Raw genomic sequence first — 24993 nt, forward strand, 5'->3', positions numbered from 1 at the left:
GTCTTTTTGATCTTTTGAAAATTAGAGTGCAGACTCTCCATCAGCCGCACATGGAACCTTTCCTGTGTCTGATTTTGTCTATCTTTTGAAATTCATGATTACATGGTCCTGGATATTCCAAAGGAATCAGCTTTGTTGAACTGCAGAGTACTAATGTAATGATGAAATACGATCCAGAGAAATCTGGCCGGGATGATGAAAGCATTTTATTGAATGAGCACTATATAATCCTTTATGTATTTTTTTTTTTTACTTGTGAGCCCCGTGATTTTTTTTTCCTGAAAGTAAAGAGTACTTGGGCCCTCAGGAGTGACATTTTGCCTTGCTTGTGTGATGAAATTATGTTTTGAGAGCAATTTCTGCCCTTTCATTTATTGGTCTTATAATCATATGCCTGCATGTAACATTGATAACAAAAAATAGGATGTTCTTGACATTCTCAGAGATTTGAGAAAACCTCTGTCTTAAGGAAAATAAAATGGTCATTTCTAAGTGCATTCCCCTTTGTTCTTTGAGAGCTGAGCTTTCAAATGAAGTCTCAGAGAAAGCAGGCTCCCATGGGTCCTCTCTTTTAATTTGTCATTAGCTGCTTGTGATATGCAATTGAGTAGACCTTGACCATACATCACAGATTTCTGAAGGCAGGTAAGAGAAGGAAAGACACTTTTACTATTTTCAGACAAAGAGGGTACATACCAATGAGGCAAAAATCTGCTTGTGCTAATTTCCTGGTTGGAATTGGTAGATGGACTAATTAGAAACTGTGGAGAGTTTTCTGGCTCCTGAACTTTCTATTCCACAATAACTGAACTCAGATGTGCTGTTTATCTGACTGTCTTTCTTGGTCCAGTTCTTACTCAGAAATCTTTTGTATGTGAAGAGGACAGTCACAATTTAATCACCCAAAGTTCTCAGTCACAATAGTGCTCCCACTGTTAGGTCTTCTGAACACTTTCATTCCTCATTTCCCCCTTCTGGTATGTAAGTAGCAGAAAACAAATGGTGGTAGTAGTGGTGGTGGTGGTGGTGGTGTGTGGTGTGATGCTGATACTGGGTCTTGAAATCAGGGCCTGAGCACTGTTCCTTAGCTCTCTTTTTCTTACAGTTGGCACTCTACCACTTGAGGCACAGCTCCACCTATGGTTTTTTGGGTGGTTAATTGGGTAAGCCAGCACTAGCTTTGAACTACAATCCTCATATCTCAACCTGCTGGGTAGGTAGGATTACAGGTGTGAGTTACCAGCTCTGAAAAGGAAACATGACTTTTATAGCTTCTTTTCATATGGACAATTCTATGTCATACTGTAATTTTACTGAATATGCTGGCCCATAGTTAGAAGAAAACTAAAAATACTCAAGTAATTTCTTTGTAAGGTAATGATATTTTATTGCACTCAATATCTTGTAATAGAACTTGATCCGATAGCCATTCTTACTCTATATAGCGGGAGTAGAATATGTGGAATATTTACTAGTGGAGAAAGATTACCCAGAGAAGGAGAAATCTCTAGACATGCAAGACAAGAGCAGCTTTCAATACCTTCAATAAGCCAACTCCCTTGCCATTTACCTTTTTCTGTCTAACATTTAAATAACAAGGAAAATATCAGAATCATCAGGTTTCTAGTAATTGTGTCTTTCTGGTAGCTAATTAAATTGGTTTTATTGATTTGTCAACTGGCAAGTGACATGAAAGAAGCAAGAAGGGCAGCAAAGGTACACACAGTTGAGTTAGCTTGGATAACATACACACAAGACAAAATATGGGTCAATATTAGATATGAATCTAATTATAGCCAAATTCCCCAAAGTGGCTAAACCATAGGTGGCAAAGACAGCTAGGTGCAAAGATGATGATAGGATTAATCATCTGAATGGGGAAGCCATTGAGAACAAAATAGGGTCCCTTTTGTAACTTCATTGGGAATATCCTCGGCAAAAATGAGAAGTTATTTTCACTCTGGATTTTTGTTCACCAAACTGTACTTCCTCTTCTTTGGGGTTTGTTTGAGAGGGACAAATGGAAGGCTTTCAAATGTTCCTAAATATCAGATGGGATATGAGGGGTTCAACGAGTCTTATGTCAATCAAATACCAACTCTACAGTTAGACTACACTTCCCTCGCCTCCTTTACATTCAGGAGTATTCATGAGAGTGACCTCTAATCAATAAAGTATGAGGAATTATGAAACAGTATTTCCAGGTGTATGTCATGCTAACGATGTATGACACTGACACTCTCAGTTCTTTTCTTTACTCTCTGGCTTGAAGTACACAACATTTGCATATTGTATACCTTCATCTAGAAGAACATTTTCATATTTCACATGCATGAAAAATAAGCTTGTTCAACACCACTGAGATCTGAGAGCTTACCACTCATATCAGGCCAAGTAATGTTATCTCTACCACATTGTCTTAGTTTATATATTGCACAAACACTTGCCTGAAATACATTAAAAGATGTCTTTTGTTTTCTCCATTGAGCTATGAACTTCTAATCAGAAATACGGGGTATAGGTATTCAAATACAATAAAGCTCTTCTTAATATTTTCCACCTTGGATTGATTCGAATCAACTGACTTGGGCTGAAATGGCATAACTCATATATAAAATGAAACTTTAAAGCCAATAAAGCAAACTCCAGCTGGGGAGATGACAGGGGATTTCAAGAAGGTGGTCTTTGAGCTGCTCCCTGAAGAACTGACTCACTTTCCATCTACAGAGTGTGTGAAAATGTTCTAACAAAAATAAATAGTGTAAGTGCATGGTGCACATAGCTAAAGGCATATAGTTCAGGCTAGGTAGGACACAGGATTAGTCAGTGAGAAGCATATGTCTAAATTTACTTCCACGCAGCTGTATTCACTAGCCACATTTATTGTCAGGAAGACAAATCTAGGCAGAAGTAATTGAAGAAAAAAATACATGTGCTAAGGCAAAATTAAGTAATAAAGCCAGGCACTAATGGCTCCCACTTGTAATCCTACCTGAGACTGAAACCTAGAGAATCATGGTTTACAGCCAACCGTGGAAGAAAAGTCTGTAAGATTTCAGCTACAATTAACAGCAAAAAGTCCAGATGGAGGTGTGGCTCAAGTCACAAAGTGCCAGTTGTAAGCAAGCAAACCAAGAGATGAGCAAGGCCCTGAGTTCAAGCTCCAGTACCAGCAATTAATTAACTAATTAAAAACTGTTGTGAGGCATGAAGAAAAGATATTCAAGAAAGACTAATGGGAGGTTTACTGTTGTGTAGTTGTGGGCAGTGCAAGGCATAGGACCCAGAAACTTGCACACACTAGGAAAGTATTCTACCACTGAGCTATACTCCCACTACCTCTACAGTGATTTTTGGAAAACAGGCAAATTACCTGTATGGATGATTGGAAGCCTCAGTCAGTAATTTATATGTGATCTCATCACCAACAGAGAACTTGAAGAGTTATTGTGCAGAATCCAATAGATGGCCGGACATTGTCTAGTACCTACATGGAATTCAATAGCAAATTGTGAAGAGACAGAAGCAGAATGTTGCTCAAGCAAGAGACCCGAAAGAGGCATAGGAGAGGCAAGGAGCTCAGTCACCAGGTAGCTGTAATTGTTCATTGCAGTAATGAATTGCAGAGGGCATGTACCTAAGATCCATTGTGTAGGTAGCATAAATATAGAGAAAGGAAAGAGTCTGCACAATAGCATAATTAGAATTGTTGTCTTAACTCCATGGATATTAGAGATGAGCATGAGTCAATTAAAATTAGTTTCACCTGTGACAAACAATGCTAAAGAAGATGGAGGTTTACATATACATATTTCTTTGATGGTAGGTAGGTCAGAGATCCTAGCTCCTTCTACTTTGTCACTGGAAACAAGACTTTCAATTCATGGTACAAGATGGCTACTTGAAGTCTTACCATCACATTGGCATTCCAGTTTGCCAGAAGTGGGGAAGGCAGACACAGCAATTTCCTTCAACATTTATTCAGTGTTAAATATACATCCCAAGCATCTCCATGGTCAGAACTTAACTCACATTGATAGTAAAAAAACTGTAACACTTGGGCCAGGTCCTTTACCTCTATGGTCTTGAAGAACTAATTTACAGACAAAGAGGGAGAAGTAAAACAGCAAAGACCTATTGAAGGAAAATAAAGTGAGCAGAGCTCCTGCTAGGTAGGAAGGGTGCTAAGGGAAGGCCTTTCCAGGAGTGTTGTTGTGTAAGACTTTAAAACGAGTCTCTGGGAGAGAGCTGCATGACTCAAGATCATGGATCATGTGGACCATTTCAATCCTCAAAACCAATCAAAGAAAGGCTCCACACCATTTGCACAAGCTCTCCGTGCATCCTTTACTTCCCTCCACACCCCACCACTCTGATGCCCATTCAGGTACAGAGGCACACAACTCTGGGGTCCAATCAGCCCATTGCTCATGTGCTAGTTTTCTAGCAGCATGGCATTAGCATAGTCTGAGACTGCTCAAGGCCATTGTGAGTGATGACTCACAGAAATTCTATGGGAGGAAGGCCTTAGCCCTCATTGGCTAGCCAAGGCTCTTTTTCTGCTCTCAACATATCTACACTTCACTACAAGGCAGAATGAGAAATGATGCAGGCTTTATTCTGAAAAGTTGTGTGCCTTGCTACAAGCCGAGACTTCTCTTGTTAAGAAAAAAGGGAGATAAGGATTTGGAAAAAATGAATAGCACTGCTTTTGCCAGCTGGGTAAAGACAATTGTGATTCTGATCAATACAGTGATATCCTATTCCATGGGAGACTGGAAAAGCTAGATGGAACTGGAATGCAAAATCCAGGTGAAGAATATAAATGTGTGAGCTATCCTCATTAGAGTAGCAGCTGAGGTAGGCAGGAAAATTAAGTCTTCCTAGCTACAACTCTCCAGGTAATTAGCATTCCAAAATTTCCTTTGGAGATGGTGATTTACAAGTGGGATCCTAGTTGGGCTTGTCTAGGCAGTCTAGATGGGCTCATGATACACAGCACCATTTATGAATATGGGATAGTATCTACCATCCAGTGAATGTTGAGCCAATTCCAAGTGGCTCAAACTGTTAAGGAAGAACAAAATGATAGCAAGCTGATGGTACATGAAAACCAAACAAATAAAACTAGTCTGGCTTCTTACAAGGAGCCTGGGGTCTCACTCAGGCTCCTTGATTCCAGTAGATCATTTTATCCGCTCTTTCCATTGGGCATTGAGCTTCCTTGGAGCTTTGTCTCTCTGTGAGTTTTTCCTCCTCCTTTCCTCCCTCACTCTCTCTCCCTCCCGTGCTTCTTTCCTTCCTACCTTCCTCTCATTCTTTCCTTTCTTTCTTCCTTTACCTCTTTCTTTCTTTCTTCTTTCATTATTTTTATTGTAAAGGTGATATACAGAGGTGTTACAGTTACATAAGTAAGGTAATGAGTTTATTTTGAACAGTGTCACCTCTTCCCTCATTTTCTCCCAGTTTAATCCCCTCCCGACCTCTTGCCCCTACAAGTTGGGTAGTTCATTTTCAACATAGGGTCTAGTGAGTGTCACTGCTGCATTTGTTTACCCTTTTTCCCACCATTTCTGTGCCCCCTTACCCTCCCCCAAACAGATAAGCATACATAGAAGACACAAGGCACATAAATCAAAAACAGTGACAAAAGAGAAGAAAAAATAAAAACAAAAAGTAAAGTCATAAAACCTCTTGTTTCTGTTTCTTGAAGCTCATTTCAATAAACATCATTTTCTATAATCACATACACATAGCTATTGGGTCTTTGTAATCCTTTCCTACGAATGTCCTCCTTTGGTAGCATGTGTTTTTTAATTTATTTGTTTTCCTGCTTCAAGTCTTGTCCTCTGCTCCCATTGTTTCCCCAGTAACTGTATCAGGGACTCATAAATGTCCTGAGTATCTTCAGAGGCCCTTGAACTATAACTTGATTAGTCAGGGTTGTGTCTCTTTGTTCAACTTGGTTTAGAGTTTGAGGGTAGAATGTTCAGATCCCTGTTTCAGGCTGTCATTTTTTGTTTTGTTTGTTTTTATGCTTGAACTCAGGTCATTCAGCTCTTTCTTATCTTTTTCACTCATGGCTGGTGCTCTACCACTTAAGCTAGGCCTTCACTTCTGGCTTTTTGTTGGCTAAATGAAGATAAGAGTCTCACAGACTTTCCTGCACAGACTGGCTTTACACTGGGATCCTAAGATCTCAGTCTCCTGGGTAGTTAAAGATTACCATTGTGAGCCACTGCTACCCAGCTCCATCACTGTTGTTTTTATTTCAACAATATAAAAGTAAATGCATGCCAGATCTGGTCTCTCTGTCTCTCTGTCTCTCTCTCTCTCTGTCTCTCTCTCTCTCTGTCTCTCTCTCTCTCTCTCGACGTTTTCTTTGCCTTTTTTCTTTCTTGATTTTCTGTCTTTCTTGATTTCTTTCTGTTTCTTAGGCAAGGTCTCACTATGTGTCCCAGGTTAACCTCAAACTCACGATCCTCCTGCCTCAGTCTCCTGAGAACTAGGCTTATAGGCATTCATCACCATATCCAACTCTTCTGGTATCTTTTTTTGAGCCATTTCCTACTTTTTTTCTCTTACCAGCTTGTTTTTCTTCTCCTGGCTCCTATGACCCCACCAGTAGCATCAATCCATGACAGAGATGGTGCCAATTTGCACAACACAAACACTTGTCGTATATACATCCCCATGTTTAGTGCTTTCCACAGTCCTTTCATGAATATTTATTTACAGTTTTCAGATAAGGATACTAAAGTGTCCACTTTTTAAAATCCTATTTGGCTTGTCACTCTGCTTGTCTTAACTGAGCATATAAATGTTGGAATAATTGCCCAAATTGACCATGCAGCAGATTTGGGATTCAACCCCAAGCTGGTGTACATTTTCATGATCCCATTGGCCTCTTGAAGCAAACCATCAATTCTGCTCAATTCCGTTTTGTACTTCATTTGAATTAGCCTTGTAGATGGCAATCTTCAAAGAGATACAAGGAGTTTTTAACTTCTTTTAGATCTACTAGCTATGGTTGAAAGGTTTATGTAACATGAGATTAGTCCTAAAGTTGACTAAACCATTGATTTGAGAAATTAACCATAGTTTCTTTTCAGTTTTAGATTTAAAATGGATTTATTTATAAGTACCCTTTTAGTGTTCTGATTTATACATATTCCCCCTGCATAAAGCATGTACACACATATGCACAAATAAGCACACATGTGTATGTACACATATACATATACACCTCCTCCTTATTGTTATAATTTACAAGTCATCCACACACAGTTAAACCAAAGGAGGATATACTTAAAAGAGAAACAGAGAGACACAATTCCTCTCTGGCCATGCAAAGTAATACTTGTTGAAATGTACTCCAGGAAATGGAAATAATCGTATTTTTTCTTTCTTTCTTTCTTTCTTTTTTTTTTTTTTTGCTATTTTTGGGTTTTTTTTCTTTTTGTTCTGTTTGTTAAATTAATAATAATAATAATAATTTACAAGAACCCTGGTGAACCTGAATGTGGACCTGAGGTCTTGGGTATTAGAAGTTGCTTCCATATGTTTAAAAAATTTGAACAAACTGAGGTATAATATTTATGGAGAATACTGATTCCAAAATGATTTAAAATAGTTAGAAAATGAATATGAAATGTGTTGTAACTGGTGAAATGCCCGTCTTATGAAATCGTGACAGAAGAGGATCATTCATTAGACATGCTTCTTGATTAGCTACTTAATTTGCCAGAAGTCAAAATTATTTTTAAATGGATTAACATTATTATATCATTATTCTTTTGTCCTGAGAGAGCCCCAAATTTCTTTTCAGAAAATGTCACTCACATTTTTTTGTGGAAATGTAGACTTTTATAACATTTTCGCAAAATACTTCCACATGTATGCTGTTGCCCTTTTTTATCATCTGTGTTATTTTTTTTTAAAGAAAGGTTTTAAAAGAAGAGGAGGGCGGGAAGCTCCAGGCTTGAAAAAGTTAATTACAGTATTAAAACACATGGCTGACTGACAGGAAGGTTATAATTGGTAAATTATGGTATCTTTACTAAAGCAGCTATTAGGTGCATGCTCAAAAGGAGAAGCAAAAAGGTGATGTTTGTTGAAAGAAGCTGAAAATGTTAACAAAAGAAAAGCAAGCTAATAAAATAGGGGGTAGAGTCTTGGAATTAAACATATAAGAGATGATCTTTTGGTATGTTTTCTTTGTCTTTGTGTCTACCAGGATATGAACTAAGGGCTTCATGCTTATCTACCTGGCACTTTGCCACTCAAACCATACTTTCAGCCCAGCTTTTTGATGGTAATTTAAGAGAAAGCTTTACGGACTTTTTCACCCAGGTTGGATTCAAACCTCTATGCTCTAGATCAAGGTCTTCTGAAGTAGCTAGGCTTACAGGCATGAGCCAGAGGCACTCTGCTGCTCTTTTCTGTGTCTTTTGTGTTTTCTGTTGTTCCTTAGATCTTAAACAAGTCCTGTTCACTCTTCCTCTAAAACATGTCATTCTATCTTTAGCCATAACATGCAAGTGGAAGCGACCACCATCTTTCTCCTGGCTACTACCTATATTGTCAGTCCTCATCTGAAACCTCTTACCTCCTTCATCTTCTCTATTACATAACTCTCTTCACTGATTCTGCAGAAGTTTATTATATATTCTGTTTACATCTTAACTGTTTGCTTTCTTTTCTCCTCCTCCAATGGAAAATAAGAACATCATCCTTACTTCTTAGAGTAGAGCTTGGCAATCATAGATTCTCAGTAAATTTACTAAATTATTATTTTTTTGAGTACAAGTAAGTTTTAAGATTTATTGAGTAATATGCTATATACCAGGCACATTTTAGGTATGTTAAATACATTATCTGTGTTTTTTTCTAAAGCTTAAGAGAAAATGTAATTAAATGATTTTCCCATCACCCATAGCTAATATGTCAGTAAATATCCAGCCTCTCTCAAATCAGAATCTGTTTTTCTTTTAAGGGAGGGTACTATTTTCCCCATATATAACCAATGTTTTTCTAAAACTAAAGTTTTCAGCAGTAAATCTGAAATGTAGGACATTGTAGAACTGCAGTAGATTTGCAATGATCCATGGAAACTCCTTGAAAGGAGTGGGAATTCGGGAGGCTTTGAGAAATGGGTGAGTTGAGTCAAGAAGCAGTAGGACAAATAGAATGCAAGAAAAAGGGGAGGGGTAGTACAAGGTGTGAAGGAGCAATAAATTTAGTATACATGGATATATATGGATAATAGGTAGAAACAATTTTGTACAGTTTATGAGAAATGAGATCAGAATACTAATTGCAGACATTTAATAATGCCAGGTTGGGACACATTGGGAACTTTCCTTCTAGCTGTAGTTATCTCTGAGTCTCTTGAGAACAATCTCATGCTAAGTCTGGAAAGGCAGAAGCAACACAGGCTGCCCACCACCTATCTGCTTTCCTATATCCCAACAAAAGTATAAATTTGACATTGGCCTGCTTGTAATGTACATAGTGATTCTAGATCATACATGTGTTCTCTGTTTGGAGCTTTGTCACCCATGTAGCCCAAACCTTAATGACTAAAGTCTTCTGTCAAGTTCCTATAGTACATGCATGGGGAGATCACACACAAAAAATGAAGAGAAGAAAGGAATCCTTGTCTCACAAATATGGGGAAAATAAAGAATGCAGAAAAACAAACAATTTCATTTTCCTTCCTTGCTTTTAAATGAAATATTGTGTGAAATAAAAGCAGGTTTGCCATAGCTTTGATTTCCCTAGGCAGCATGTCAGCTCCTGGTGGTTTTCCATCTGTCAAGTGAGTGTGGGCCTGTCAAACAACTTGAAAACACTTTCGTCCACTTTGTGAGTGACCACACACTCAGGCATCACACCTATATTACAAATCTTTGGCTATACACAAAACAACTCCGAGGGATGTGCAGGCTAGATTCTACATTTAAAAAAAAATTTTGTCAAGGTGATATACAGAGGGGTTACAATTACATAATAAGGTAGTGAGTACATTTCTTGTCATATTTGTTACACCCTACCACATTTTTCTTTCCCTTCCCTAGCTCAGCTAAACATATATACAATATCCAGTGTACCAAAATCATATACAGTGACCACAGGGGTACGCCATAGGAAATTCACCTAGTACATTAAAAATAATGACAATTAAATCCTCCTGTTTCCATCTCTTGGAGTTCATTTTTCTTAGCCTCATCTTATATAATCATATGTACATAGCTGTTGAGCTATTGTGATCCGCTGATAGTAGACTCTACATTTTTATACTAGATTACTTCACTGTAGCATTTATCGTACATTCACCTAATATTTTAACTAAGCTTTCTACTAGGGTTGCATAAATCATAGAATTTTTAAATGAGACACATTCTCATGGTCTTAAGAAAGTTACAGTACAATGTGAAAGAAGGATAGAGAAACAGCTGAAACATGGGCCACTATCTGAATTTTTGAATGTAGGACAGCACATATTGCGAGTACACAGAGGAGAAAAAAGACCTACCAGGTATTGTGAAAACCAAGCACTTCAAGAGGGACATTATCCCTGACCATCCAAGGGGTTCTTGGCAGTGCACTGGGGCAGTTTATGTTTCTGTGGTAAGCTGGACTACTCTCAAATACTTCCCACTTAGGAGGCAGATTTGGCATTGGAGGAAAAATAGTGATGTCCTGGGACATGGTACTTTGTACCATATACTGAAAGAGAGAACTTTTTTTCATTTCTTTATTGTTAAAGTGATGTACAGATTCATATGAAAGGCCGTGAGTACATTTATTGTTCTACTTGTTACCTCCTCCCTCATTTTCCCCCTCCATTTCCCCCTTCCCTTCTCCCACCAAGAGTTGTTCAGTTGGTTTACACCAAATGGTTTTGTAAGTGTTGCTTTTTGAATGGTTTGTCTTTTTGTTCTTTGTCTCTCGATTTTGGTATTCCCTCTCCCTTCCCCAGTTCTAATACCTATATACACAGTATCCAGGGTACTCAGATGTGATATGGTAATGAGGATACAGCCACAGGAAGGGAGTACAAGAGAAACAAAACTAAACAAACCAATCAGTCAAACAAACAGACAAGGAAAAAGAGGGGGAAAAAAGTAGTACAAGTTCACATGGCATGGTGATAATAATTACAACAGTGATATAACTCTTGTTTCCGTAGCATGGAGTTCATTTCACTTGGCATCTTCTTATGTGGTCATATGGGTGTGGGTCATATGGGTCATATGGGTCTACTATGACTAGCCTATTCATGTACTAGCTATTCCCTATGAGGGACACCATAGGGTTTATGTTTCTTTGGGTCTGGGTCACTTCACTTAGTATGATTTTTTTTTCCCAAGTGCTTCCATTTCCTTACGAATGGGGCATTGTCATTCCTTCTGACGGAGACATAGAATTCCATTGTGTATATGTACCACATTTCCCCTCCACTTGTCTGCTGAGGGGCATCTCCGTTGGTTCCATGTTTTAGCAATGACGAGTTGTGCTGTGATGAACATAGTTGTGCTGGTGGCTTTAGTGTGGTCTTGCTTGTAGTCTTTTGGGTAGATGCCCAAAAGTGGGGCTGCTGGGTCGTAGGAGAGCTCTATGTTTAGCCTTCTTAGGAACCTCCACACTGCTTTCCAGAAGGGCTGAACAAGTTTGCATTCCCACCAGCAATGTAGTAAGGTTCCCTTTGACCACATCCTCTCCAGCATTTGTTATTATTAGATTTCCTGATAATAGACATTCTTACTGGGGTGAGGTGGAATCTCAATGTTGTTTTGATTTGCATTCTTTTACGGCCAGTGATGTAGAGCACTTTTTCATGTGACTCTTGGCCATTCTCATTTCTTCTTCAGAGAAGACTCTTTGTAGGTATTTAGCCCATTTGTTGAGAGGGCTGTTAGTTCTTTGGTTATTTGTTTTAGAGGAATTTAACTTTTTGAGTTCTGTGTATATTTTAGATATCAGGCCTTTGTCTGTTGTATGGCTGGTAAAGATCTTTTCTCAATCTGTGGGCTTTCTATTTATCTTGGAAGCTATATCCTTTGCCCTGCAGAAGCTCTGCAGTTTGATACAGTCCCACTTGTCCAGCCTTTCTTTGACTTGTTGCATTTCTGGGCCTTTGTTGAGGAAGTTTCTTCCAATGCCAAGGAGTCCTAGAGTTTCTCTTATTCCTTCTTGTAGAGTTTTCAGGGTGTCTGGTTTTATTTCCAGGTCTTTGATTCATTTGCAGTTGATTTTGGTGCAGGGTGATAAATAGGGGTCTAGTTTTAATTTGTTACAGGTGTTGACCCAGTTTTGTCAGCACCATTTGTTGAAGCGGCTGTCTTTGTTCCAACCTATATTTTTAGCTTCTTTGTGAAAGATTAGGTAGCTGTAGGTCTGTGAGTTCATTTCTGGGTCTTCAGTTCTGTTCCATTGGTCCTCAGGCATGTTCTTGTGCCAGTGCCAAGCTGTTTTTATTACTATAGCTTTGTGGTACAATTTAAAATATGGTATGATATTCCTCCTGCACTGTTCTTTCTACGTAGGATTGTTTTTGCTATTTGGGTTTTTTATTGTTCCATATGAATTTCTCAATTCCTTCCTCTATTTCATTGAAGAATGATGTTGGGATATTGATGGATATTGCATTGAATTTGTAGATAGGTTTTGGTAATATTGCCATTTTCACGATGTTAATCCTCCCAATCCAGGAGCATGGGAGGTTTTTCCATTTTTTAAGTTCTGCCTTAATTTCAGTTTTCATGTTTTTAAAGTTCTCATCATAGAGTTCTTTTACTTCTTTGGGTAAGGTTATTCCTAGGTATTTTATGTTTTTTGAGGCTATTGCAAAAGATGTTACTTTTCTAATTTCAGCCTCACTCTTCAGGTTGTTGGCGTGTATAAAAGCCATTGATTTTTGAGGATTTATTTTATATCCTGCTACTTTGCCAAAGTTTTGGATCAGTTCTAATAGCTTGGGAGTAGAGTCTATGGGGTTCTTCAGGTATAGGACCATGTCATCTGCAAAGAGAGAAAGTTTAACTTCAACTTTTCCTATTTGGATCCCCTTTATGTTTTCTTCCTTCCTAATTGTTCTGGCTAGGAATTCCAATACTATGTTGAAGAGGAGAAAAGAGAACAGACATCCTTGTCTTGCTCCTGATTTTAAAGGGAATGGCTTTAGCTTTTCACTGTTTAGTATTATTCTCCCTGTTGGTTTGTCCTAGACAGCCTTTATTATATTCAGGAATGTTCCCTGGAATACCAGTTTTTCGAGGGCTTTTATCATAAATGGGTGCTGGATTTTTATCGAACACCTTTTCCGCATCTAAGGATATAACCATGTGATTCTTTACCTTGCTCAGGTTGATATGGTGGATTACATTAATTGACTTCCATATATGGAACCAATTTTGCATCCCTGTAATGAATCCAGTTTGATCATAGTTTATGATTATTTTGATGATTTCTTGAAATCGGTTGGCCAGAATTTTGTTGATGAGCTTTGCATCGATGTTCATCAAGAAGATGGGTCTACAGTTCTCTTTCCTTGATGTTTCCCTGTCTGGTATTGGGATTCACAGTATGCTAGCACCATAGAATGTGTTTGATAGTGAGCTTTTACTCTCTGTTTTATTGAAGAGTTTGAAGAGTGTTGGTGTGATATCTGTTTTGAAAGCCTTGTAGAATTCCACTGTGAATCCATCTGAACCTGGGCTTTTCTTGGAAGGGAGATCTCTTATTGCAGTTTCAATTTCATTGCTGGATATGAGTCTGTTCAGTAGACTTACGTCTTCTTGGTTAAGTTTGGGCATATCAATTTTTGTTAAGAATTTGTCCATTTCTTCCAGGTTCTCAAATTTATTGGCATATAGGTTTGCAAAATAGTCCCTTATTATATTCTGGATCTTTGTTGTTTCTGGGGTGATGTTACCTGTTTCATCTCTGATCTCGTTTATTTGGGTGTGCTGTCTTGTTTGTTGGTCAGGTTTGCTAGGGGTCTGTCGATCTTGTCAATTTTTTTGAAGAACCAACTCTTTGTTTTGTTGATTCTTTCCATGGTTTTTCTGGATTCTAAGTCATTTAATTCTGCTCTGATTTTAATTACTTGCTTCCATCTATTGGCTTGAGGTTTGCCTTGTTGCTCTCTTTCAAGGAGTTTGAGTTTCTCAGTTAAGTTGTTGAATTGAGATTTCTCCAATTTGTTGATGTAGGCACTCATGGCTATAAATTTTCCTCTGAGTACTGCCTTTGCTGTGTCCCAGAGGAGCTGGTAATTTGTGTGTTCATTTTGGTTTAGTGCCATAAACATTTGAAATTCTGTTCTGATTTCCTCGATGATCCATTGGTGGTTCAGCAATGTATTTTTGAGTCTCCATAAGTTGTAGGGTTTTCTTTGGTGGCCTTTGGCATTGAGTTCCCATTCTGTTCCATTGTGGTCTGAGAGAATGCTAGTGATGATTGCAATGTTTCTGAATTTGTACAGGTTTTCTTTGTGCCCTAACATGTGATCTATTTTGGAGAAGGTTCCATGTGCTGCTAAGAAGAATGTATATTCTGGTGTTGTTGGATGGAATATTCTGTAGATGTCGGTTAAGTCTAGATGGTCTACGCAGTTGTTTAGTTCTGAGGTTTCTTTGCTCAGTTTTTGGCGTGTTGGTCTGTCCAGAGGTGAGAGTGGTGTGATAAAGTCTCTGGCTATCAATGTGTTTGGGTCTATGAGAGTTTTTAGAGTCAGTAGTGTTTGTTTGATGAAGTTGGGAGCTCCTAGAACTTTTTTAAACTAGTCCAATATCCTGCCTTCTCCTGGTGAAAAGACTCCATGATTCTTTCTTTGAGTTCCTCCTCAAGCAAAGAAGAAAGCAGTTTCTTTGGGAAAGGACCATTTGGGATTCTTATTATCACACTAAAATCAAACAGTCACAGTAGCATATGTGTTATATGCTACTGTGTTATATGTGTTATATGTTACACATGTTGTCCCTTATGTATTGGGCTTCATCATTCCTAGTCATGGACCATTTGGCACAGGTGTCATTGTCATTCTAATCCAGAACTTGCAAACATCGTTCTGCTCTGTGAATCTTCAGGTTTTGTGAAGCTCGGACTAGTGTTGGACTTTTCATTAAGCCATCTGCCTTCCCACATTGATCCCTTTGTGAGGTCTCCTGTCTTCCCTCATATATCCTTTTCACCCCCCAATTTTGCTGTGGATTCTCTGCTCTTACTTTTGAGTTTTAAACATTGTCAAGAAGCCACCCTAATTTCTATATGGAAGCACTTTGTAGTCATATTTTTTAACCTAAGTTAGTGAAGTTGCTGGCATTGTCTTGCAACTAATGATAGGGATTGAAATATTGTTTATATAAGTTGAGGGGAGTTGTAACATTCATCTCAACATGATGTGAAAACACTCATAGGTAGAAAATATAATTACTTTGTCTATGAAAACAAATAATATTCCAAGGAGTCCTACAGGCACATTTATATAGCATTGTAAACAGAATATAAAAGAGGGTACGGTTATCATTCAGATTCCTTAAGACTGCTTTGGAAAACTCACCTTGAGACTGTTGGGTCACTTTGTGGTTTATGGTTTTAGCTCAATCAGAGTCAGGTGGAGAGGAGGGCATTTAAAAAAATGATGTTAATTCTGGTGGCCAATTTCAAGAAGTCTGGGAAAGGCATAGAATTACACATCTGCAGTGCATTTGGTGAGATACCATGTACATGTAAGTATAAACCTTACATGTTTCAAAATTTTGATTTTTTTCACTTGCTGGCATATGAATAAGAAGAAAAATAGACAAAAAAAGCTCTGTCTAGATCTAAGAAGTCAGAAAGCTATGGCTTGTTGGCCAAATTCATTGCTTTGTGTGTTTTTCTAAATAAAACTATCATTTAGGTACACAGCCACATACATTCATTCACATATTACAGATGGTGCTCCTGTACTATGATGATGAAGTCAAGTCATTGGTATGACACAGTATGGTCTTCAAAGTCTAACATATACAAGTAAATATTCTCCAGCCCTTTACAGAAAAATTTTGCTGAGTTTGGTTTTGAGCAACTCTTACCTTTATAAACCACCTCCCTTCTTTCTGCCTCAGCTCACTGATTATACAAAGAGTGATTACAGCAAAGAACTTTGGACCAACCTAAATCCTGTCACTCATACCTATAATCCTAGCTACTACAAAGTTGGAGTAGTGAGGCTCATGGTTCAAAGCTAGCCTAGGCAGGAGTCCATGAGACTCTTATCTCCATTTAACCAGAGAAAAAAGACAGAAGTGGAGGTATGGTTCAAGTGGTAAAGTTCCAGCCTTGAAGGAAAGAGCTTAATAAAGACCTTGAACCCTTGAGTTCAAGCCCAGTACTGCAAATGTGCACACATGTATGCACGCGTGCACACACACACACACACACACACACACACACACACACACACACATTTGGATCTTTCCAAATCCTGAGATTCTGAGTTTGAGGAGGGTTTTTCTTTTTTAACTCCTCTAAGTTCTCAAGCTGTCAAGTGAGAAAAGGAGAACAAAACTGCAAAATGTTTTCCTTAGCTATGTGCATCTCCTTATCTGGCAGTAATGACAGCTTTTATTGTCAGCACAGTTTTTGTGATTAGACACCTGGATTTTCCCAAGGGCTGGTTGCATGTAGAGTGAAAAGAAAAAAATCTGATCCCTAGGCAAAGAGAAGCAGAGAACTCTGTGGAAGCTAAGGCAGCTCTCTGTTCACCTGTTTGCTCTAAGGAATTCTCAATCAGCTCTGGAAATCCGATGTAAATAATGACATGAGTGCAGGCATTTGGCAGGAGGCACCGGAATGGGAGGTCTGCTTCTCTCTGGGCGCTCAGTCTAACAGAACTTCTTCAGTTCTGTAGCAGAATATTAAATGAGGTGTCTTTTAAATGTGCATCTTGTCTTTCTAAGTTGCCCGCCAGCATAAGTTTACACTGGGCATTCAGGGGCATTAAAAAGGCATTCTACACAAAATCTTTGCATAACATAAGACTGCATGTTCTCTCATTTTAGCTTGTGGGTTTCAGAGCTTGTAATTGATAGACAGTGAATGGGTTCTATTCAGGATGATTGGATTTAGGAGGGTGAATCTGGTCCTTCACAACGTATGTCAAAGAAAGCTATCAAGAACTCTGCACTTCTACCTGTACAATAGACTTTATTCAGATGGTCCAATTGTCATACCATCTGCTAGCATTCTGCTTCTGTTGTTGATGATAAGATAAGCTAAAGGAACAATAATGAGACACATAAGAGAGTAAAATATACCACAACTTTCTGGCTGTAACACAGGCTTTTAGTGACACCTTTTCAGTTATAACACTCTTAATTACCCAAGGACTTCTTTCGTTTTGTTGTTGTTGTTGTTGTTGTTGTTATTCAAGTTCTGGGGTTTGAACTTAGGGCCTGGACATTCTCCTTGGTTTGTTCATTTGCTTGATGGTTGGTTGTTTGCCTCAAGTCTAGCATTCTACCACCTGAGCCCCAGCTCCACCTCTTAATTTTTTGGTAGTTATTTGGAGATAAGAATCTCACAGACTTTCCTGCCTGGGTTGGCTTTGAATCACACTCCTCAGATCTCAGACTCCTGAATAGCTATGATTCCAGGTGTGATCCACCAGTGCCCAGCTTTTCTTTCATTTTTTCAATGACATTCTTTAAACTGACATTTAAATAAAACCGATAGATCTTCTTTATAGGGGTTTGTGTGCATGAATGTGTGTGTGTGTGTGTGTGTATGTGTGTGTACACATGCTGAAGTGTATGCAAGAAAGATAGGGCATAGGACTGGACTATATAATGAAGTAGCAGATATACTCAACACAATAACTAAAATTTCTATATATGGATAATTTAGATAGATAGATAGATAGATGATAGATGACAGATAGATAGATGATAATTATAGAAAAATGAAAGACAGACAGATAAACAGATATATGAAACCATTTACCTATTTAGACAAAACACAATCTTCTGCTTAGTGTTCAATGTATTATTTCACTCTAACTCAATTAGAAGGTATAAACAATGCTGTCAACAGTACCACAAGCTAGTGACAATGAACAGGTATGTCTCTGCCCTGTAGAAATATTTGGGAAATTAATGAGATCTCCTGAGAGTATTACAATTGAAAGAAGTTGCAATAGCTCCAACCAAGAAGGCATAGATGCTGTATGCTCTCCAATATCTTAGACAGTGCCAAACAGTGATAAATTATCCTATGTCCCAGTAGACATTCAAATACCTGAAAAAATGTTTTATTTATCTGAGCTTCCAAACTCCATTTTGCATGTTAACACAAAGCATCTCTTACAAACTTTTAATATATTCTCTTCTTGAGCAAAGAAATCAAGAAAGCCTGGCATTTTATTATGTTCTGAACTTTTTCAAGGGTTGCTCACTATTTTGGGAAAGTTACACCATTGAGAGCATAGCCATTCATGGATTCTGAAATCTCCACTACAGTGCAGTGGTATTAGTTATATGGGTTTCAGTCAAACATCTAAGTTCTTCATTTTTTCCTTCTGCTATGTCATTCCAATGAATTACATGTTAAAATATATATTGGTTATATTATAAATTGTGTTCCTGGAAATTCTTCTTTATATTTAAGTGTTTTATTCATTGATATTATTTTCAAAGTTACATATTTATGGTAGCAGTCAGTGTTTCAGAGAACAATTATATAGGAAACATAATTTCTTAGCTGATTTCTTGGCCTCCTCAGACCTAAAGATCACTTGACTGATTTCAAATCTCCTTGCTCTCCCTGCCTCCACTCCCTAGACTTATCCTCCAAAACCTAGAAGATAATAGCTTTCCAGGGCCTTCATTAGGTTCTTCCCTAGTGTGGTGGTTGCACATCCCTAATCCCAGAAACTGAAAGGAAGAGGAAGAAGAATACAGGATCTGAGACCATACTTTGCTACACAGAAAGATCCTATGTTATAAACAAAAGTTGTTTCTTTGTTCTTCTATTTATTCCTTGATCCCTCTGTCAGTTCCAGGCCTGGATGTCTCTTTTGTTTGTCCTATGATATAAATTCATCTTCAACTACAGAGTTTCATGTGCAGTGGTTTGTGTCATTGGCAAAACAAGGTATCTTAACTATGCTCTGGAGAAACACTTGTTGCTAAGCGTTACAAGTTCACTAGCAAGCTATGAGAATTTAGGAAATCCTCTTTACACACAAAGCCTAGATTCAAAACCAATATCTTATACACACTCTCTCTAGCCTAGAATGATGAGTTTTGTGGTTACAATTTTGAACAGGACAAGTGAAAAATAAAGTGAGAGCTTCATTGCTATAGATAAGCCAGGTTGTAAATATGGTTTAATCTGCCTTATTTCCCCCAACTGAGAACTAAAAGATGAATTCATTGTAATTCATAAAGGGATGAGCACATTTGTGTGCCATCTAGACTTGGGCATATATAGGCACGTGTCATGGAATTTTTCCAATTCATCTGTCAACTGTTATAAAATCCAGGATTATTCTGAAATATGTCACTATAACCTCACAGATTCTTATAGTATTTTCGGATGCCTTTAGTCCTATTCCTTTTCCACCCATGATGCCAAAACTTCTCACCATGAATGGATATGTATTTTTTTTTCATTTTTCTAGTACCTGCAGAAAGTTGACTGGTTACACCCCTTGACCTTGTAGTTTAACCCCTCCAGAAAATTCCTCTCCTAGCCAAACACAAGGGTTTTGTGTTTATCCAGGAACCTTACTATTCTACTGGATCCAACTTCCCCTTCTCCTCAAGCCCAACTTGAGTGTATGTGGGCAGGGGGGTGTGGTCTGGGGAGGTTGTTCAGACTCATGTATAGAGAGCAGGTGGGGAGACATAAATAGAGGATGTAAAAACATGGTTCCGGCCTCTTCCACTTTTATCCAAGTATCCATATCCTTTCAAATTAAAAAAGCAAACCCTGTGTCAATATATTTACATACCAGTGATCTAATTTTAAAAAGAGAAAGAAAAAAAGAGTCATCAATAGAGTGTGGCTTGGAGATAAAAGTTGTTTTGTGGAAGTTCATCCTTTTGTTTAGATAGTAGAAACACAGTCTTCTACACTGTCATCTTAGTTTATCTTCTCTTTTGCTTTCCCTTTAGCTCAACAGAATTCACCAAAAATCCATGAAGGCTGGTGGGCATACAAGGAGGTGGTGCAGGGGAGCTTTGTTCCAGGTAAATACACATTTATTCTTCCTCATTTCATTTTATTTTTTTAAGAAGATGAATTTTGTCCTTGAACTTTTTAAAGGTGGTAGAAATGCCAACTATTTTGCTCTGATCATTACCTATTATACACATGCATCGAATTACCACACTGTAGCCCATGTAATCTGTACAAATTTAGGCAATAATTTTAAAATGAAAAAGCAGAATGGGAATGAGAACTAGTGCTTATCTGGAATGTGAAATTCCTTGGTGTGAAATGCCTTCTGAAAAGCAAGAGTCAAATTTATGTGTTGGAAGAATACTCCAGGGGCTGGGAATATGGCCTAGTGGTAAAGTGCTCATCTCGTATACATGAAGGTCTGGGTTCAATTTCTCAGCACTACATATATAGAAAAAGCCAGAAGTGGCGCTGTGGCTCAAGTCACCGAGTGCTAGCCTAGAGCAAAAAGAAGCCAGGGGCAATGCTTAGGCCCTGAGTTCAAGGACCAAGATTGGGGGAAAAAAAAGAATACTCCAGTAAGAGTAAGTTTATTAAAGGTATTGTAACTTAACCTGGATAGATTTTTTTTTCTCTGAGTCCATAATCCAAGGTCTTTCCATCTATTAGAAAGAGGGAAATGGAGGATAGAGGGTTGAAACCTTGTATGCCCTCATTTGGTTAGGTAAGGAAGGACTGTTTCTTAACATTAATGAAACACAGAAACATGGCAACAAAGCTTTCTGGGGTGTACACTGTCACTGATGTCATGTCAGTACCATCCATGGCCAGAACTCAACACAGTGGGCCAAGCATAGGCTAAAAATAACAAGTGAAGTGGATAATGTCAGTATAGGAACAGAGGACAGTGAACCAAAGCTAGATAGGATCCAGAGACCTACCATGACTTTAGTTTAGAACTGAGTGGACAGAGTTTGTCTTCTCCTACATCTACTGTTGGCATTGTGTTTCTCATCCTCCTGCCATTTCAAGACTGCTGTGGAGAGAGAGGCCAAGTGAAAATCAAGACTATGAGAGGAAAGATGGGGGAAAAGGTAGGTAAAAGTATTTCAAAAAGTACTTTTAACCAATTAGATGTGAGAGAGTCAGAATGATCTCCAGAGGAGTGAGTGTGCGGTCCCCACTCAGACAGAGAGCATGGAGAATCAGAAGTTTTAGTTGATGTTTCTGTATGTGGTTCCCAGAACATCTAATTCATTCTGGGCCACTGCCTCATCTCCTTTTTTGTTTCTTGCTTGTTCTTTTATGGCATTCACTTACATGAGCTGGGATGCGAAAAGTGGGTTACCAAACTTCTATAAGCATCTTGTCTGGTTTGTATTATAGGGCAATCAGAGCTATTCTTGAGACTTTCCAGTAGGAAGAAGAAAAGCCTGGTGGGCGAGAGTGAGTGACTCAGGAGAAAGCCAGATTGCTTCTAGATAGCCTGAGTCTGACATCATCCACTTGATAAATTTACTGTTGGTCCAGTGTACCAGTGTACTGGACTTGATTCATCTGGAAATGGCCAGATTTCAAATGAACAAAACTCACAAGAGCATAACTCACACAAGCTATTTTTATGTTGCATTATGCCAATCACTGGTATTTAATATTTATTTTTAACTGGCTTACATTATTATATAGGGGAGATTTCATTCTGACATCTCCACATAGGTTTATATTATATGCAAATCGTTTTCACAGCCTCCATCACCCTCTTGGCCACTCTGACATTTGATACTGCTGAATGGAACCATTCCTTTTCCTTTCTTTTCTTTTCTTTCCACATGTTATTATCATCAATTGCCTAAACAACGGGGTTTCATTTTAGCATGTTGATATGTGCCTACAATGTACCTTGATTAAGCTCACCCCTCTGTCACCCTCCTTCATCTCTCCTCCAATACCAGGATAGAGTTTTACATGTTTTTTTTTCCTAATGAATTTGTTTGTTCTTCTTCAAGACATACCAGAAATTACAGTTATAATCATGTTCTTGTCCTCATAATTGTCAAATCTGAACAACAAAGGGCATTAACTCTAGGATATAGTAACTCTTTGGGGGCAGAAATATGATGACTTCAAGATTTCTCTTTCCTAACCCACACTGTGTAATGTTTTTATCTCTGTTGTCATAATCTTTCCTTACATATGTTCACGATCCTATTTTGAGTTGCTTGTTGCTTCCAAGACAACTACAGGGATGGGTTCTGTCCACAGCATCTTTCCTTTGGATGTTTATTGAAAAGTTTAAGTTTCCCTTAAATGGAGCCCCAGATGGAATAACAGTTGTGAATCGATGACTTCAACCAAACTTAGAGTGAATAGAAACATGTGAATTCTATATCAATGGCAAGTAAAAGGTTAACCTGGCACCAGAATGTCCCACTTGGGTCATTTTAATGGCATTTGTGGAGTATCTGTGTGGCAGAACACCATGTTTGCAGTTAACAAAGAGGTAACTCATACATGTATTTACTCAGGGTGAATTCTCATTGACCCATGACCCAGACATACAGCAGCTCTAATACATAAAGTATTGTGATAGTGCTTATTTGGTGTTTAACAGGGGATCTTATTTACCTGCTCAAATGTAAAGCTCCAGCAGCCATATCTGGTTTGCAGGTACAGGCCACATTTTGTTTGTTCACCCACTAGAAAGATGTTTACTCAAGGAAGGGACCTCACTTTTGGCTAATATCTATACCAGATTTGATGATTTCCTTCATTTTCTTGCCAGTGATTGGTTGAGGCTTTGGAATAGCTAATTTCACCTGTATTGGCTGTTACTTATTTGATCAAATATATGGGTATTGAAATTAAGGTGTTTTTTTTAGATGGAACTAACTTTTAAATAAGTTGGTCTCCAAAATCATGTGAAACCATTTCTCAAATCTCTCTTTCTGCTTTTCTTCTTCTCTCCCTCTCTTCCTTTCTTATTTTCCCATCCATTCCATTGGTTTATTGCTCTAGAGAACTAGTACACTAATATAGTTATGAACACACAATGGACGGTTCTATCTATAACATATTATAAAAGGAGGTGTGATGAAAACAAACCTAAGGACCAAAGCACACTAAAGATGACAGAAGGAAAGTTTAAAAAAGAACCTATATCTGTTAGAGCCCACTTGAGGGTTGCATTAACCGTGGAAGTGCCTCACCTCTGATTTTATTCAGTGAAATTATAGACTTTTTATGGTTTGAACCATTTCATGTCAGGATTTCTGCCACTTTCAGTCCAAACAATTCTTACAAATTCAAAGCTGAAGGAGGGAAGGGAGCTAGAACTGGCAGACCACTCAAAGTGAAGAAGGAGGAGGCTGAGAGGAATATGAGACAGCAAAGACAAAGAGTGAAATGCACAGTGGCTCTGGGGAATGATGAGTACACATGCCTGCCAATAGGGCAGAGCATAAAGTGGAATATGGCACACTAGCAGATCAGTAAGGTTGGTAGAAGCCAGGTTATGAAAACTTTTGTGTTCAATATTCAGGAGTTTAAATACCATCTCTCTTTAAAAATAGAGAAATTATAGGACATTTCTAAACTTGGGAAAAACACAATCAGCTTGATGTCTGGGAAATCATAGTAAGCTCATTGTGGTAGAAAAGGAATGTATTCCATAGAGAGCAACAGAGAGAGAAAAATCAATGAGGTGTTTTCTACTTTTTTAATTGTCCAGGTGAGGGATGATAAATTTCTAAATGAAGACAGTAAAACCAAGAATATTGGTTTTATAATCATGTTGTCGAAGGATTAGCATCAAGTCTGTTTGGTAGCATTTAAAGTGTATCTATAAAAGTAATAAAATGTATGTATACTAAAATATATATCATATATATGACACATTTATAATTTAGCATAAATATAGACATACATTTAACACATTTCAGGAAAACTTGCAATAAACATTGACTATTCATATTCTATTCATCCAGAACAGTAAGAAATTAAGCATTGGAAAAGACACTGGTTTTGCAAAGTGAAATGACCTCTATCTTCTGGGAGCTTAGTGTCTGATGAGAGAGTCAGCTGGCTAAAATAATCAACAGTCACTGCTCAGTCCAGTGCCTGCAGAAATGGATGAAGTAGTATTTCAGAAAAAGGCAGCAAGGTTGGAAGAACCCTGGAAGGGCATGGCCTATGGTAGTGAGAATTGCTCAGAGTTAAGGCCAAGGATAGGAATGAGGACCTGACTATACCCCTTAAGGGTACCAGAGAGATGGAAAAGACTGAATCAAGTGCACAGTTCATATGAGAAAAGATGATGTTGTGAATTAAAAAAGGAATAATGAGGACTCGGGGGAAGGTCCAGCTTCTAGGGACAAGAAGACTCCTTCTTTATCCTATGACTCTTGAGGGGTTAGCCTTGCGTTCTGCAGGGACTCAATGTTGACTAAATTGACATTGGTTACAGAGACAGAATATATATACACATATGTACATATATATGTATGTATATAGATATATATCTATATACATACATATATATGTACATATGTATATACATACACATACACACACATACACACACACATATATATATATATATCTCCATTAAGAAAGAAAAAGACAGAAAGATCTGTGTAGACAGCTGTCACCCAGAACTTTGAAGTAATAGATACACCAACAACTATAATATTAAAAAACACAGCTGCACAACTTGCAGTGCAATCTACAAAAAGAAAGTACTGTGTTTTGAGTTCCAGCAGAAATAATCTGGAGATGCAAAAGGTTCTTCCTGTGGAACCAAAGGAAGCTGAGTTTGAAGGT

The 24993-nt window shown here is 38.1% G+C and overlaps 1 protein-coding gene across 1 annotated transcript in view; it reads left to right on the forward strand.

Moving 5' to 3' along the window:
• Ca10 (carbonic anhydrase 10) overlaps window positions 1-24993 on the forward strand; it is a 443665-nt gene that overhangs the window by 67421 nt on the left and 351251 nt on the right. The window contains exon 2 of the mRNA XM_048366537.1: window positions 20169-20243. Coding sequence (XP_048222494.1) covers window positions 20169-20243 — 75 coding nt within the window. The remainder of the gene's footprint in view (window positions 1-20168; window positions 20244-24993) is intronic.

The sequence above is a fragment of the Perognathus longimembris genome, chromosome 17, assembly GCF_023159225.1.
Source record: "Perognathus longimembris pacificus isolate PPM17 chromosome 17, ASM2315922v1, whole genome shotgun sequence".
In the NCBI taxonomy this organism is placed as follows: domain Eukaryota; kingdom Metazoa; phylum Chordata; class Mammalia; order Rodentia; family Heteromyidae; genus Perognathus; species Perognathus longimembris.